The 14,893-nt window shown below is 37.9% G+C and overlaps 1 protein-coding gene across 1 annotated transcript in view; it reads left to right on the plus strand.

Moving 5' to 3' along the window:
- Positions 1–14,893, plus strand: part of LOC149182961 (secretory carrier-associated membrane protein 1-like) — a 46,000-nt gene that overhangs the window by 28,283 nt on the left and 2,824 nt on the right. The window contains exons 3-10 of the mRNA XM_089417018.1: positions 1,139–1,255; positions 1,495–1,557; positions 1,877–1,910; positions 2,012–2,134; positions 3,702–3,764; positions 3,881–3,974; positions 4,114–4,159; positions 4,294–4,361. Of these exons, the coding sequence (XP_089273144.1) occupies positions 1,139–1,255; positions 1,495–1,557; positions 1,877–1,910; positions 2,012–2,134; positions 3,702–3,764; positions 3,881–3,974; positions 4,114–4,159; positions 4,294–4,361 (608 nt within the window). The remainder of the gene's footprint in view (positions 1–1,138; positions 1,256–1,494; positions 1,558–1,876; positions 1,911–2,011; positions 2,135–3,701; positions 3,765–3,880; positions 3,975–4,113; positions 4,160–4,293; positions 4,362–14,893) is intronic.

Consider the following 14,893-nt stretch of genomic DNA (forward strand, 5'->3'; position numbering starts at 1 on the left):
ACCCTGAATTTTGTAGAACACCATTATAGGCGAGAGGACGTTGTCCTGGAAAACGGATGCATAACTTAGAACCCATATTTCCCATGGATCAAATACATGCAGTGAATGACGGTCCTTCCAGGTCTTATGATCTTCTGTCCATGAGTGCAGAACTTCATCAACAGCTGCCATTTCCTGTTTTTCTTTGCCTCTGGTTAGTCATCTAGTTGCCTGACCGCACTTCTCTGGTGAAGTGGCATGTAACAAATAAATGGTATACACTTTCCTCTTTCTGCCTACATAATACAGAAAACTGAGGCCCTTGCCAAGATAAGTGTCCCATGTTAGAATTCTATTTCAAAGAATCAGTTACAAAAGAATCCTAGCTTTAAGTGGGTTTTATGTTTCCCTATGATATTCCATTCTTTCTCTTCACTGACATTCCCAACCATTTATGTAGAGACTTTATGCCCTAGTCTAACGTCATAAACTACTCTTTTGTTTGCTGCCCAAACTAAAGAGTCCTGCTGGTTCCCAAGTCTAATTGTGCCACCTTCTAAAACTGATTCACATCATCTTATTGTCATCTATGTCTGTCCTCTGGAAGGATCAGTGTTATGTCTGGAAGCCCATGGGAAATGGAATGACAGTGCTAGGTTATTCCATTGAGAATCTAAATGAACAATAGTATTTTCCTTATATATCATAACAGATGGGTTAGTTAAACTAAAATTGGGCTTCCTTTAATATCTCCAATAAGATGTTTAGAAAACATGGAGCTCTTAGGGTACAATAGTCATCTTTAAATTAGAGTTAATGAGGGCAAAGCTGAACTTGGCTGATGGGAAATCTCGCACCTGGTGGATTGTACATGAGCCATGTATGGTGAACGTGAGAAAATTATGCAAGGAGGGAAAGTAGAATGACTGTAAGGAATTTTCAATTTTAGTTTCATTAGTACTTTTATTGATGCATAGTTTATGTGATACAGGCAAAATGTAAAGTTGAGAGGTTTGTGTTTTAATTCATGTCAAAGGAACTCTTTTATACGAGTTTTATTTAGTTTTTGTGTGCTACATACTTTTATTCATAACTATTTCATTATTTTCAACAAGGGACTAGTTCCAAAGTTAGCTGACAACTACTTTTATTTTCTCAGCATACAGGTAGTGTTCCATCGGCTGGAGGTTCCAGGCTTTCACCACTTCCACCTGAACCAGCTGACTTCAGCTATGATCGTGGTGCCACTGTAGATATACCTCTTGGGACAGGAAAAGTATGTACTGTACTGTAGGTCCTAGGATCAGATATGTCTTTCAGTTTAGTTTCCTTGGTTTCCTGTTTTGAGTTTTCTATGATGCAATAAATTAAATCTCTTTAACCATTGTTTGGAGGATTACTGGATTTAACAAAAGGAGAGGATCAGATATGTCTTTCAGTTTAGTTTCTTTCTTTAAGTTTTCTATGATGCAATATTCTAAATCTCTTTTAACCTTTATATTTGGAGGATTGCAGGATTTTAAAAAAAAGGAGAGGGAATTGGAAGCAAAGGAGGCTGAGCTAAAGAGGAGAGAGCAGGTATGTGATTTTGACGGCATAAAAATTCCCCTCATAGTGAGGCCACTTGAGTGAAGGACAATTGTAGGCAGCATTTCCAAAACAGAAGAGTTCATTTTGCATCACACCTCTGTTTTGATTAGTCTTCACAATTCAGTGATACACTTGGATGCCATTTTGTAGTTTTTAGTATAGGATATAGGATAAACTTACGTGCACCTTTCAGGAAATTATTTTGAAGTCTAGTGCTGTGTGACATTTAATGAAAATCCTGCAGTAAATAAGCCATATCATTTGTGTCGTCTATCAAGCCCTATAACTCTTTTTTTTTTAACTGTAGGAGCTAAAGCGAAGGGAAGAAGCTGCTGCCCGAGGTAATATATTGACATGTGGTACAGTGTTCCTATGGGTATTCTTTATTTTTAATTTTGCTATAACATGTGAGTGATGTCTTGATGTTGCCTTCTATTTATAGCTGGGATTGTCTTAGAGGAAAAAAATTGGCCTCCTTTTTTTCCAATCATTCATCATGATATCACAAGGGAGATTCCTACTCATCTGCAGCGGTTGCAGTATACCGCTTTTGCCACCTGGCTAGGTATGGTCTTTGCTAACCTGCAAACATTGACCTTTTTATATCTTGTTATTGAAAATTACAGGCACTTACAATAGTAGGTTAAACTTGTAGCCATATTTCTATTTGTATTTGAATATAAAGTGAATAACTAATTATACCAAGTATCAGTAGTCTCTGACATTCTGAGATCTGTTAGTTGTGTTTAATGTCCATATAACTAACATCATAGTTGTTTGTTATAGTTGAGAGGATAGATGCTATAACATGGATAAACACGTTGAAATAGATGGATTTTTGGACTTTAGTGATTAGATTAACATGACAAATTTTTCTATAATATATTTATAATGAGAAGCAAATGATACTATAATATAGATGCAATTTTCCATGTTCTTGTTTTAATTTCTAATGTGTGTGTACTGTCGATACGTATTATGAGGCAAAGCATCTCATCTGATAAGTGGTTAGTTGGCCTTATGGTTAGTTTTACTTCAATCCATGTAGATCTTCACTAGTCTCTTCGAATGGAATTTACAAAATAGGATTTTATGTACGCAACGTGGTTTTCTCTGGTGTTATGGTTGGATGAAAGTAATATAGTTAAAGATGCACCAGTCAAGGGAGAGATTGCCTTGAGTGATGTGATAGCCCTGACAAATAGTGAACCCTTGGAACTTCGGATGTTCTAATTGTCTTTTTTTTTAACCAAAAACATTCATTGGTGGCAATTTGTAAAAATTATATTCTATGATTGTTGTGTTCTTTTGAATCTCAAAATTGGTTAGAGGAACCCAACAAGAAGACCATGTTTCTACTGATGCAAAAAAGAGAGTAGCTAGCTGCGTGGATAAGACAATCTAGTTTTCATCATTTGAATTTATGTTATTATCGGATCCCTCAAGTTTTGATGTTAATTCTGAATATAATCCTGTTCGGATTCTTGGATTCTTATATAATTTGGCCAAGATTTGTTTTTGGATTGGATCCTGTAAGAGAGATGAACATTGAAAACACAGCTTCCTCTCCCTACCTTACACAGAATTATTGCAACATTCATAAACAGTGCTTTTGGAATACTATGACCCATGGATGCAACTTTTGTTTGCTTATAGTTTAGTGATCATTTTGATTCATGTATAATTTGTATCTTTATATATTTTTTGAAAACGTACTGTTGATGATTACTTGAATCAGTCTTGAAATTTGCAACCACCAGCAGTCTTAACACTTTTGGTTTGTCCTTCTTTTTGCGTAGTTGATGATTTCAAAGTTGGACATTGAAAGAAAGGGGGAGTTATATGGCTTAGGGATTAGTGCAGCACTCACTACATTTGAAAATTGTAAAATGGATGATTATTTAAGAGGACATTCTAGAGGGCAGCAATTTGATCAAGTACACAAAATGCTGAAATTAATATTATTGGGAGCTTTTAGTATCAGGACATTGATAGGAATGTTATGTGTAAAGCAGTACTGTGCAAAACTAATAGACGATGTTCCCTTGCATCTGCTTTAAGTTCCACTTGCGATTTGTTGAATCCATAGATCTGTGGTAACTTCATTCTGATCTTTTGTTGAAATCATGTAGGCATTGTTTTATGTCTTGCATGGAACTTTGTTGCAGTGACAATTGCCTGGATTAGAGGTTATGGTGAGTCTTAAAGATGTTTTTTCCTTCTTTCAGTGATACAATTGCATTTGTAAGTAGGTACTCGTAGGTGCTGACTTCTCTTCTAAAATGATTTTGTTCCATAATTTACTCTTCAGGGGTGAAAATTTGGTTTCTAGCTATCATCTATGCTATTGCGGGATGCCCAGGGGCTTATGTTTTGTGGTATCGGCCTCTGTATCGTGCTATGAGGTACTTTATATGCTGGGTTGTATTCATGTTCTCTGTTGCACTGTCCTTTTCTCATGGACCCTGGTACTCCACTTTTCATATATTTGACTTTTATGTGATGAATCATGTAGTAGACTTGATTCTTTTGTTATTGTTTCAGGACTGAAAGTGCAATAAAGTTTGGTCGTTTTTTCCTGTTTTACTTGGTACTGTTCCCATTCCTTTGCTGTGTCAGAACATTTCCTCTATTTTTCTAGTTTTAACTATTTGGAGGTTTTCTATGGCATGCTTATTTTATATCTGTGCAATCTAATTATATTTTTACATGCTTGTTTTATAGCTTCACATTGGATTTTGTGTTTTTGCTGCTGTGGCTCCTCCGGTTGTCTTCAAAGGGAAGTCATTGGCGTAAGTATTTTAATGCTTTTATATTCAAAATGAGGTGGTTTTATTGTTCTGAATTGATATCCAACATTAACCACGAAGCAAATGCCTTGAACATGTTATCATTTTCATAATATCAAAATATTAATTTATTTCTTAAGTTATTACCTGTTTAAATTTAATTCAAAAACCTACACTAGCAAGTTTTAGTAGATTACACAGGGATGGGATTTTTCCTTTATAAAATATCCTAAATGGTGTGTTTGTCAATATCTATTTTTCATTCTCCAGCAGAAATCCATTTCGATAACAAAACATGGTATATATGATGTTGATTTTCAATATGTTTCAAAAGCATCGCGACCAAAAAGAGCCATGAAGTAATTGGACCTTGTTTTCTTAAAATGAATGCACATCTTTTATCAAGAGAAATTTGTAGATTGTTTCATGTCACGTCATGTTCCTGTATTCCTTTTTGTTTTATTTCATATATTGGCTTCTTTGATTCAGTAACGAGCAAAGATGTTTTATAACTTTCCAACCCCACTTCCAATGTTTTCGATTTTCTGATTGAATGCTTCTGGTCAACATGAGCAAACGCCAACTGCTTCTTTTTTCGCTCTTTTTTTTTTTAAAATTCAGTGGACAAAAACATCTTAGTCATGTTTTGGAAGTTATCTATAGGCTAAAAGGGTTTGGAAGTCAAACATTAGGTATACTATTTTTTCACAAACGTAGGTGGATATGGGTGGGGCATGTTAAACCTTGGTAGGGGCAATTAAATGCAAATTTCATCTTAAACCGAGTAGACTTCTCTAGAACTTCTTTCCTTGACTCCTAGAGAAACTGACTTCTGGTGCTGCAAATTTCGGCTACTCTGGTATTTCAGCCTTCTTCCACAGTCCTGCAATTCTCAGCTGCCTGAAACTTCTGCAAGATCACATGTGTGGGCTGAATTATGGATCTTTGATGATGGTTTCCTTCTTCACTTGACTTGAGGGCTTCTCCTTGTAACCTCAGCTAGAATGATTGTTGGTGTAGGACCTACTTGCCTTCTACAAAGGTTGGTGTAACCCTACTGCATGTGAGGAGGATGACCCAAAAACAGCCCCAAATTTCTTCAGTTTTCTTCCCTTCCTTCTCGCTGGTTATGAGGCTATTCTCCTTGTGATTCACGCACTTCTTCTTATTTCAGATCCTTGGTCGAATAGTGCCATGAGAGAGGTCGAGATCTTTCAATATATAGTGATCAGCCCATAGAAAATAAGCCGACTTGTGCCATGGGGTAGGCCAACTTGCCATTATAGAATCATCTTCACCCCCTTTTTAAGGCCGACTTGATGAGGTACTTGTGACAAGGTCTTGGAGGGTTTGTGACACAAATAACTTCTCTTTTTACAATGTATAACATGCCCAATTGGGTCTTCAATACTTGACATTGACTCAATAGACTTTATGACTTGATGACCAATCCTAATAGCTCTCAATGGGAGCTTCATCTATAAAAATAAAATTCCTTGAGCATGAAACCCATGACTCAAGCATAACAAAATAATTTTATTTTTCTTCTTTACATCAATTACATAAAATCATGATTACACATGTCATTATGAAGACCGAACATAGTTACATATTTCAACAGCCCCAACTTAATAGTGATGCATATTTTTGGAGTCCTTTTTCTTCTTGGTATTAGATTATTTGATGGAGTTCTTTGGTTTGGGGAGTCCCACTTCTCCTTGCCCTGCTGGTTTGGTAGTGTTGAAAAGTGTAACTAGGTTCGGTCTTCATGTAATTATGATTTTATGTAATGAGATGTAAAGAAGAAAAATAAGATTATTGTATTGACTTGCTTCATGGGTTTCATGAGCTAGAGATTTTATTTTTGAGTCAAGACTCCCATTGAGAGTCTTTAGGACTTATTTTTCATCTAGTCATAAAATGTTAAAGTCATTGTCATGTAATGAAGTCATGTTACACTTTGTAAAAGGTCAGTCTTGTCTATGTAAACTATCCTCCAAGAACTTGTCACTCATCCTCTTCAAGTCAGCCTACAATGATGGAAGGACATGCTAGAAGAAGTCGACCTAATCTCTAGCTATCATGTCGGCCTAATAGGCATATGATGAGGTGTATATATATATAGGCACACTCGACCTCCATTAGTAGCAAGAAACTCAACTTGATCTCGACAAGCAGAAGTGCGAAGTAGAAGGGAAACACATGTGCTAAGATATAGGCTTCAAGGAGAAGTGCGATTCGCGAATAAGGGAAAAGAGGGTTTCTTCTAGGTAGTGCAAAGATAGATTTTCCGGGACAGCGAAAGAGATTCTTCTGGGGCAGTGAAGAAGGGTTCTTCTGGATCAATGAAGAAGGGTTCTTCTGGGGTAGCGAAGAAGGTATTCTTCCGGGCAAGCGAAGGGGAAGTTTCTTTTGGGCAAGCGAAGGAGAGGTTTCTTCTGGGGCAACAAAAGAAGGATTCTTCTAGGTGACCGAGATAGAGATCTAGACACTGAGTTTCTCTAAAGAAGATCAGTGAAAGCCTAGAGACCAAGATTCTATAGAGGAAGCCGAGAAGGAACAGTGTGAAGAATAAAGACAAAGTTTCTCTAGAAGGAGCCGAGGAAAGCTTTCGAAGAAAGTCGAGGAAGGGAAGAGGTAGAGCACCAAGGTTAGTGACAAGGTTCTTGGGAGGATACTAGAGTCAAGGGTCTGTGTCATGGTTTTGGTACTCGTCAATTGAAGATCTAGAAGAAGAATTTTGATCGGGTTTTTTTCTCAAGAAGTGAGAGGTTTTGGCCGTGGCTGACAAGCCTACATATTGTGTCACTTGTCTTTTATTGTGCATAGTGGTAATTGTCTTGATGAAAAGAACACAATAATAACATAACGAAGAAAAGACTATAAGCTAAGAAGTAAAAGTATATCACAAGCAATTATCAAGCAGAGAAATATTTTAACTATTCATGCCCTAGATTAATTAACATGGCATCAAAGCTTAAGAGCTGAAGTCAAGAAGGGGTATTCAAGCAAGTAGACACACGAGAATCAAGCTTCAAAAAAGGATTGTAGCAAATCCAAGGGCTACCAAGGGTAAACTCTAGATCGAAGAAATTCACACCAACAAGAGTCTTGAAATCATCTACAAGAAGGAAGCAGGCAAAAAGACTGGAACCCTAGAAGCATTCCAGAGATCATACATCACCAAAGAAGATGAAGCTCTTCAAATCTAAGTAAGGTTAGATCAAAAGGCAATCTTCTCTCTAGTGAAGCAAGGATCTCACTTGAAAGGGATCATCTGAAGCAACAAGTTCGTCATTAAGTTGAAGATCTATCTTCACAAGTAAGTACCTTTTATTATAATCTAAGCTACTAAAAATGATTTCATTTTTCAATGAGAACCAAAAGCTGGTTTGGAAATCAAACTTCCTTGTATAGATATAGTCCTCGAAGTAAATGAAGTCATTGATCATGTCCATGGAAAGGTCTCCAAGCCATCCGAAGAATTAGCATTATTTGAATACAGGGAAAGGGATCTCAAGGCTCAAAAGATTCTTAAGGAGTCTATCAAAGATCCTCTCATTTCTTATGTAGCTGCGCTGGAGACATCTAAGGAAATATATGATATGCTGATAGAACTTTTCTCTAAAAGCACATTAGAAAATATCATATCACTTAGATCTGATCTATATAAATTGGAGGTGTCAAAGGATGAAGGGATATCGTCGTGTCTTTCAAAAGCATCTCAAATAAAAGGTCAATTGCACGGTCTAGGAGAGATGGTATTTGATAACAAGATAATCTTCGTTATTCTAAATGCATTGACTGATGAGCAAAGTAACCTCATATCTACTAGTGAAGAGGAAGCTATCCCATTCATCAAGTTATGGTCTCTCCGCAGATAGATTGAAGAAAAAAAGTAACAAAACCTTTGATAGAGGGGATCAATTAGTGATAAGAAGGAAAGGAAAATTTGGAAAGTTTGATCCTTCAAAGAAAAAGAAGAAGAACATGGCTAAGGAAAGATGCTATGGTTGTCATAAACTTGGGCACTATAGAAGAGATTGTGATAAACGCAAGAGGGACAAAGAAGAAGCCCATATTACAAAGGAAGTGAAAGAACCTGAGACAAAGAAGCTTAAGAAGGAAGAAGCAAAAAGATCTCTACTATGATTGAGATGATCTTCTTCACTAAGTAGGTACTTTCTACTTGCAATTTATAATTAGGAAGCAATAAAAATAAGATAGGATGCATCAGATTAGAAAATAGCATCATGATGGAAGCATTAGAAGTAAGAGCTCATGACATGAAAAGTAGAAAGGATGTCTGGAATAAATTCTATTGTTTACAAAGAATAAGGGCTCTTAGAAACCTCATTGAAATAGAAAGAAGTAGAGGTCATCATTGATTGGGATCATCATACTATAGTCAACAAGGAAACATCTGTCAGATGAGGATATGAAAGATCCTCAAGTCTCTTTGATGGAATTCATATCAAAGGATTCACTGATTTTAGAAAGGAAGCAAGAGTTTCATCAGGAATTCCAACTTGTGGGATGGTGGTATGATGACCTATCAGGAAAATAGGATAAAGTTCCTTTGTTCAAATGAAGCTGTTACAAGAAATATGAATGACCGAAAGGAAAGATGAGGTATGTATGCTTACATAGATTATTATTAAAGTAATGTCATATGGTTCTAGATAATATGATCACTATTTCCATCTTGGGAAATATGATCAAGAGAAGAAGGGATCTCCTCCGAAAAATTGCAAAAAAGCATAAAGTCACACTAGGAGATGAAATCAACATAATATGTGCTCATGTGAATCATGAGGAAGTTGACTACAATTGAGGAACTTTGATTGGAAGCTCCTGGGAATGAAGTTTGAAAAGAAAGGAAGAGATCATATGCAATTAAGGTAGAAGGCATTCAACATTTGAGACCAAGAAGAGTTGACTAGAATATCTCCCAGAAAGATATGAAGACTCTGATAGAAGTCGGAAAAAGATGGAGACCCTTGACAATAAATATTTTTGGGAAATGTGTCAATCTGCATGTAGGATGCTGATGCTTATAGGAAGATGTCATGAAGAAAGACCATCACAAAGATAATTTTGATTAAGTGTTCATCTCTTATTTTTGAACTAATATCTAGATGGGCTTATGTAGGACTACTAAAGGGAAGATCTGTGGATGACTTCCAAGAGGACCATATTGAAGGTTGTAAGGTCCTTCCAAAAAATATGGCATGAAAGTAGAATGACATAAAGCAAAGGCCAGATGGAAAATCTGATGGATCACTTTTTGATGAGATGAGGGCATGACTAACTCATGGATGAAAGTGATGGATGGTTAGTGCCCTATGAAGAAGTCCCCAAAAGATGAAGATTCCATGACAAAAGAAAATTGATGACATCAAATAAGAGAGGAGTTCTTTAGGCAACTGGTTGTTCCACATGAGGAGCTGCTGTAGGTCCCTAGTTAAGAGGGAGCCTGAAAAGAAGTTTCTTACTTGGAAGAAGCTTGGAAATTCCTAAGCCAAGAGGGAGCTTATGTACATTCCTTGTTGGTAGGAACGAGTACATTCCTTTATTGGAATATGGCCTCCCTATTTGAGAGAGAGAGATAGACATGGCATCCTGGTCTTCACCTGGGAAGACATAATGGAGGATTCGGTAATCATTTGGCATCTGATACTCTTTGGGGATGAGATACGACATCTAATGGAAGAGTAGCTGTGGAGGATTGATATTCTTTGAGGGCTGTGGAGTCCAAGATAAGAATAGTCCTCATGGAACATACCCTGAGAGAACTCGGGTGGGGTATGTTCTGAGAGAGACAATGATGAGAGCTATGCAACAATGCTGGTTGATATGATGCTATACAAATGAGTTACCAATCCGAATTCTTATTATGAGAAATTCTTTAGATAGAGAAAGTCTAAGTACCATTATGAATACCTCCCTAGTTAAGAGGGAGTGTTGAAAAGTGTAACTAGGTTCGGTCTTCATAATGACATGTAATTATGATTTTATGTAATGAGATGCAAAGAAGAAAAATAAAATTATTGTATTGACTTGCTTCATGGGTTTCATGAGCAAGAGATTTTATTTTTGAGTGAAGACTCCCATTGAGAGTCTTTAGGATTTATTTGTCATAGTCATAAAATGTTAAAGTCATTGTCATGTAATGAAGTCATGTTACACTTTGTAAAAGGTCAATCTTGTCTATGTAAACTATCCTCCAAGAACTTGTCACTCATCCTCTTCAAGTCGGCCTACAAGGATGGAAGAACATGCTAGAAGAAGTTGGCATAATCTCTAGCTATCATGTCGACCCAATGGGCATATGATGAGGTGTATATATATAGGCACACTCGACCTCCATTAGAAGCAAGACACTTCACTTGATCTCGACAAGCAGAAGTGCGAAGTAGAAGGGAAACAAAAGTGCAAAGAAAGAGGCTTCAGAGAGAAGTGTGAAGAAGGGAGAAGAGGGTTTCTTCTAGGCAGTGCAAAGATAGATTTCTTCTGAGACAACGAAAGAGATTCTTTTGGGGCAATGAAGAAGGGTTCTTTTGGGGCAGCGAAGAAGGTATTCTTTTGGGCAAGCGAAGGAGAAGTTTCTTCTGGGCAAGTGAAGGAGAGGTTTCTTTTGGGGCAGCAAAAGAAGGATTCTTCTAGGTGACCGAGATAAAGATCTAAAGACTGAGTTTCTCTAGAGAAAATATCAGTGAAACCCTAGAGACCGAGATTCTCTAGAGGAAGCCGAGAAGGAACAATGTGAAGATTAGAGATCGAGTTTCTCTAGAAGGAACCGAGGAAAGCAGTTCGAAGAAAGTCGAGGAAGGGAATAGGCAGAGCATCAAGGTTCTTGGGAGGATACTAGAGTCAAGGGTCTATGTCATGGTCTTGGTACTTGTCAATTGAAGATCTAGAAGAAGAATTTTGATTGGGTTTTCCTCTCAAGAGGTGAGAGGTTTTGGCCCTGGCTGACAAGCCTACATACTATGTCACTTGTCTTTTATTGTGCATATTGGTAATTGTCTTGATGAAAAGAACACAATAATAACATAACGAAGAAAAGACTATAAGCTAAAAAGTAAAAGTATATCACAAGCAATTATCAAGCAGAGAAATCTTTTAACTATTCATGCCCTAGATTTCTGAACAGGGAGTCTTCCCACTTGTGCTTGCCTTGTTGATAACCTCTTAGTTGCACATTTGATGGTTATGTGTTAAAATTGGCAACTAGGGCCAAACTCCATGTGGGTTATCTCATTAATGGTAGCTAATATTTTTCTTGGATCCCTCTCATTGAGAGGTGTAGGATTAATCTAAAGATCATCTGGTTCCGATAAGTATTAATGGAGATATGAATTTATTTGTGTTATGGGCAATTCGTCAAGGTCGGCCAACAACCAAATATACCCCACTTGTGCTCAACATTTTAGTATAAATAAAGGTGCCTTGAATCATTTGAGAACACACTTCTCTCTTGATTTCTCTCCACTCGCTTTGGGTTTTAGTGGAAGAGAAATCTAGGAGAGGAAGCCCTAGACGTTGGAAGAAAGGAGGTTGCCTTAGTTGCAGCAAGGAAGATAGGCCAGCGAGGGTTTGAAGGATGTTGGAGGTCAGCTCCAAGTGACCGAGTGCTGGAAGGAGGGTTTATCCACACTACTAGGAGAAGCCTTCTATAGGTTGTCTAAGGAAAACCTATACGCTGTCTAGAGGTGGTCCACAAGCCCTAGCCGCAGTCCAACAAGTGCTACAAGATATGCCCTAGACGTAGTCAAGGAGGAGGCCAAATACAAGCCCTATCTGCAAACAAAAAGAGTCAAGGAACAACATGGAAGAGGGATGCTATAGGAGGTCGAGTTTGGTGAGTCCTAAGGCTGAAACTAGGGCCGGAAGGATAGGATGCTAGGCTGAGTAGAAGATGGGTAAAACGCAGGTTGTTTGGGCACATTTGGAGGAGGTCGTATGCTACAACAAGGCTGTGTGGTAGGCCGCAGGCCATACCACCACAACAAAGAAATAGCATGGCCTGTTTTGCTGTCATATGCCCTAAGGCAACAACCTAGTAAGGGAGGAATTCAGCTTCAGCAAGCCACAGTCTTCCAAGGTTTGTTTGGGGCAACTTGGAAAAGATTAAGGCCAGAGGTATGTGCCCTAACCAGTGTGTCACTAACAATCAACAACAAACAAGGTTGGACAAGCACGGATGTTGTTGCCTATGTATGAGGGATGTTAGATCTGTCTTGATGGCCCATGATGAAGGCTGTCCCATCTCCCATCCTACATAGAAAACAGAGATCCGTAACTATGAACCAATACGGTCCATGATAAGATGTGATAACAAAGTGACCCATGAAGTTTGAGTGCAGCAAGATGCATGGGAAGCATGATAGCAACAATGGTACTTGGTGTAGCAAGTACATGGTGCTGCAAACACATTGGGACAACAACATGGCACAACAATGCTACAATGGGACAACAACAAGCACGGTGCTGCAAACACAATGGGACAACATGGCAAGCATGGTGCAGTAAGCACATTGGGACAACAGTATGTTAAGCAAGGTACAACAGGCACATGGTGGCAAGCATGGTGCAGCAAGCACATTGGGACAACAATGGTACATGATGCAGTACAGTGATGGGTACAGTCATGATTGGTAAAGCATGATGAGATGCAGCATAGTAATGATGGGTGCAGCATGGTGCAACACAGTGAGGTGCAGCACATGGACGAGATGCAACACAATGATAGGTGAAGGAGTCACCTTGGAGAATCAGTTGAAGCAGCATGTCTTCAACTGATCTCATGTAGAGATGATCTATTCTCTTATCTAGAAAGTCAAAGTGTTGACTTTTGTTGTAAATGTACTCTCTCTCTCTCTCTCTCCCTCTCTGTTGAACTATTGAAGAACATAGAAGAAGAATTGATCAAGGGTTTCCCCACATTGGGGTTTGTCCTTGGCTAGCGCCACATCTTGTGTCCTCTTGTCTTGGCTTGTCTTCTGCGATTTATGTTTATGTTCTATTTGCAGTTTACTTTAATGCTGATGTGATTGCTAATCTAGAAAAGTTATTGAGCTAACTGTGAAAATTCAAATAAATTGCTCTAAGCATAGAACATACCTACAATTAACATTATGGGACATTCTATCTCATCATGGTGTGGTTTTGGTTAGATGGTGTTAGGAGGTAAATGTTTCATGGTGTTGTGGAGTTTTCTAGTGACTAGTTGTGATGATGTTGAATTATTTGTCACTAATAGGGGTGTTTTACATTGTACTGTTGTGTTGGATGTGTGGTGGGGACATATATGATACTTGGATGGGTTAATGCTTTATATTATCCACTTCTCTTATGAGGTTGGATGATGTGTCATGGTAGTGCACTTTGACTTTGTGGGATTTCCCTAGGTAATATGACTTAACGTCGAAATATTTTGCTATGTATCACTTAGGTGGAAATGTTTTTGATGCTTTTAGTATCCTTGTTGATGTAATTTTTCCTAAGTTCGAGTTAGTGGTTTTGTTTGTTTGGGGGGGGGGGGGGGGGGGGGTTACAAAATACATCTTTGGTGGTCAAACCAAAGGTTTGATGACGTGTTATCATGTAATAGTCCTGTGGTGTTCTGCCCTTGTTGGAGGTTTTATTTTGTTTTTATTTTGGTTGGACCTTTTCTAGGGACAAGAACTTATTTCCATGGTACAAAACTTGTTGGAGCGAACCCCCACCTATTGGCAACCTTGTTCATGTTGATTTAATTAGTTGGTGACCATCGGGAGGTTGGACTATTGTGTTATTAGAGCAATTAAACTGTGTATACATGTTGAGGTTGATTTAACTATTCAATGGTTAAATTTAATCTATTTTATCTAGATTACAATTAATTGCTTGAGCACTCTACTTCACTTGGTAGCTGTTCACACTTGGAGGGGTTTATTTGGAGGAAACTTAAAGTTTTGATGGAGTGCTCCCTTCTTGGCAATAGTTTTCAATGCATGCATCATTAATTTATTATTGTTGGAGAGGTTGGCACACCTCTAAGTCGCCTTCCTCTTCTGCACATGGTTTGGATTGATTAATGGTGTTGGAAAACAACACATGATTTGGCACAAGGTTGTACAAAGTGGGAACATTTTTGAGAAGCGAAGTGTTGAGAGCATCATTTTCCAAAAATCCTTGGAAGTGAAGCATCTTAGAAGTGCACACACACACATATTGCATTTATATTAAAAAAACATCCAGAATGCCAAATTAGTTGTAAAATATATGAAAACATGCACATTTCTACTTAAATTAAGATATAAATGGCATCCATAGTAAATTAATGACATGAATGAATAGTCATGTTTACAAAATAGGCTATCTACACACTGAAGTAGGAAGACTGAAAAGTCCAAATTCAAAACATTAATCTATCATCTATGACAAATAAATTAGTGAATCTATCTACTATTCTCTCTTCCTTACACCACAACGACTGCTACATGGCCTCCATGTGGTGGTAGTGAAGTAGATGGCCTTCTTGGCAATAG

The sequence above is a fragment of the Pinus tabuliformis genome, chromosome 3_2 (assembly GCF_031772625.1).
Source record: "Pinus tabuliformis cultivar Carrire ecotype Pingquan chromosome 3_2, CPIR1, whole genome shotgun sequence".
Taxonomy (NCBI): domain Eukaryota; kingdom Viridiplantae; phylum Streptophyta; class Pinopsida; order Pinales; family Pinaceae; genus Pinus; species Pinus tabuliformis.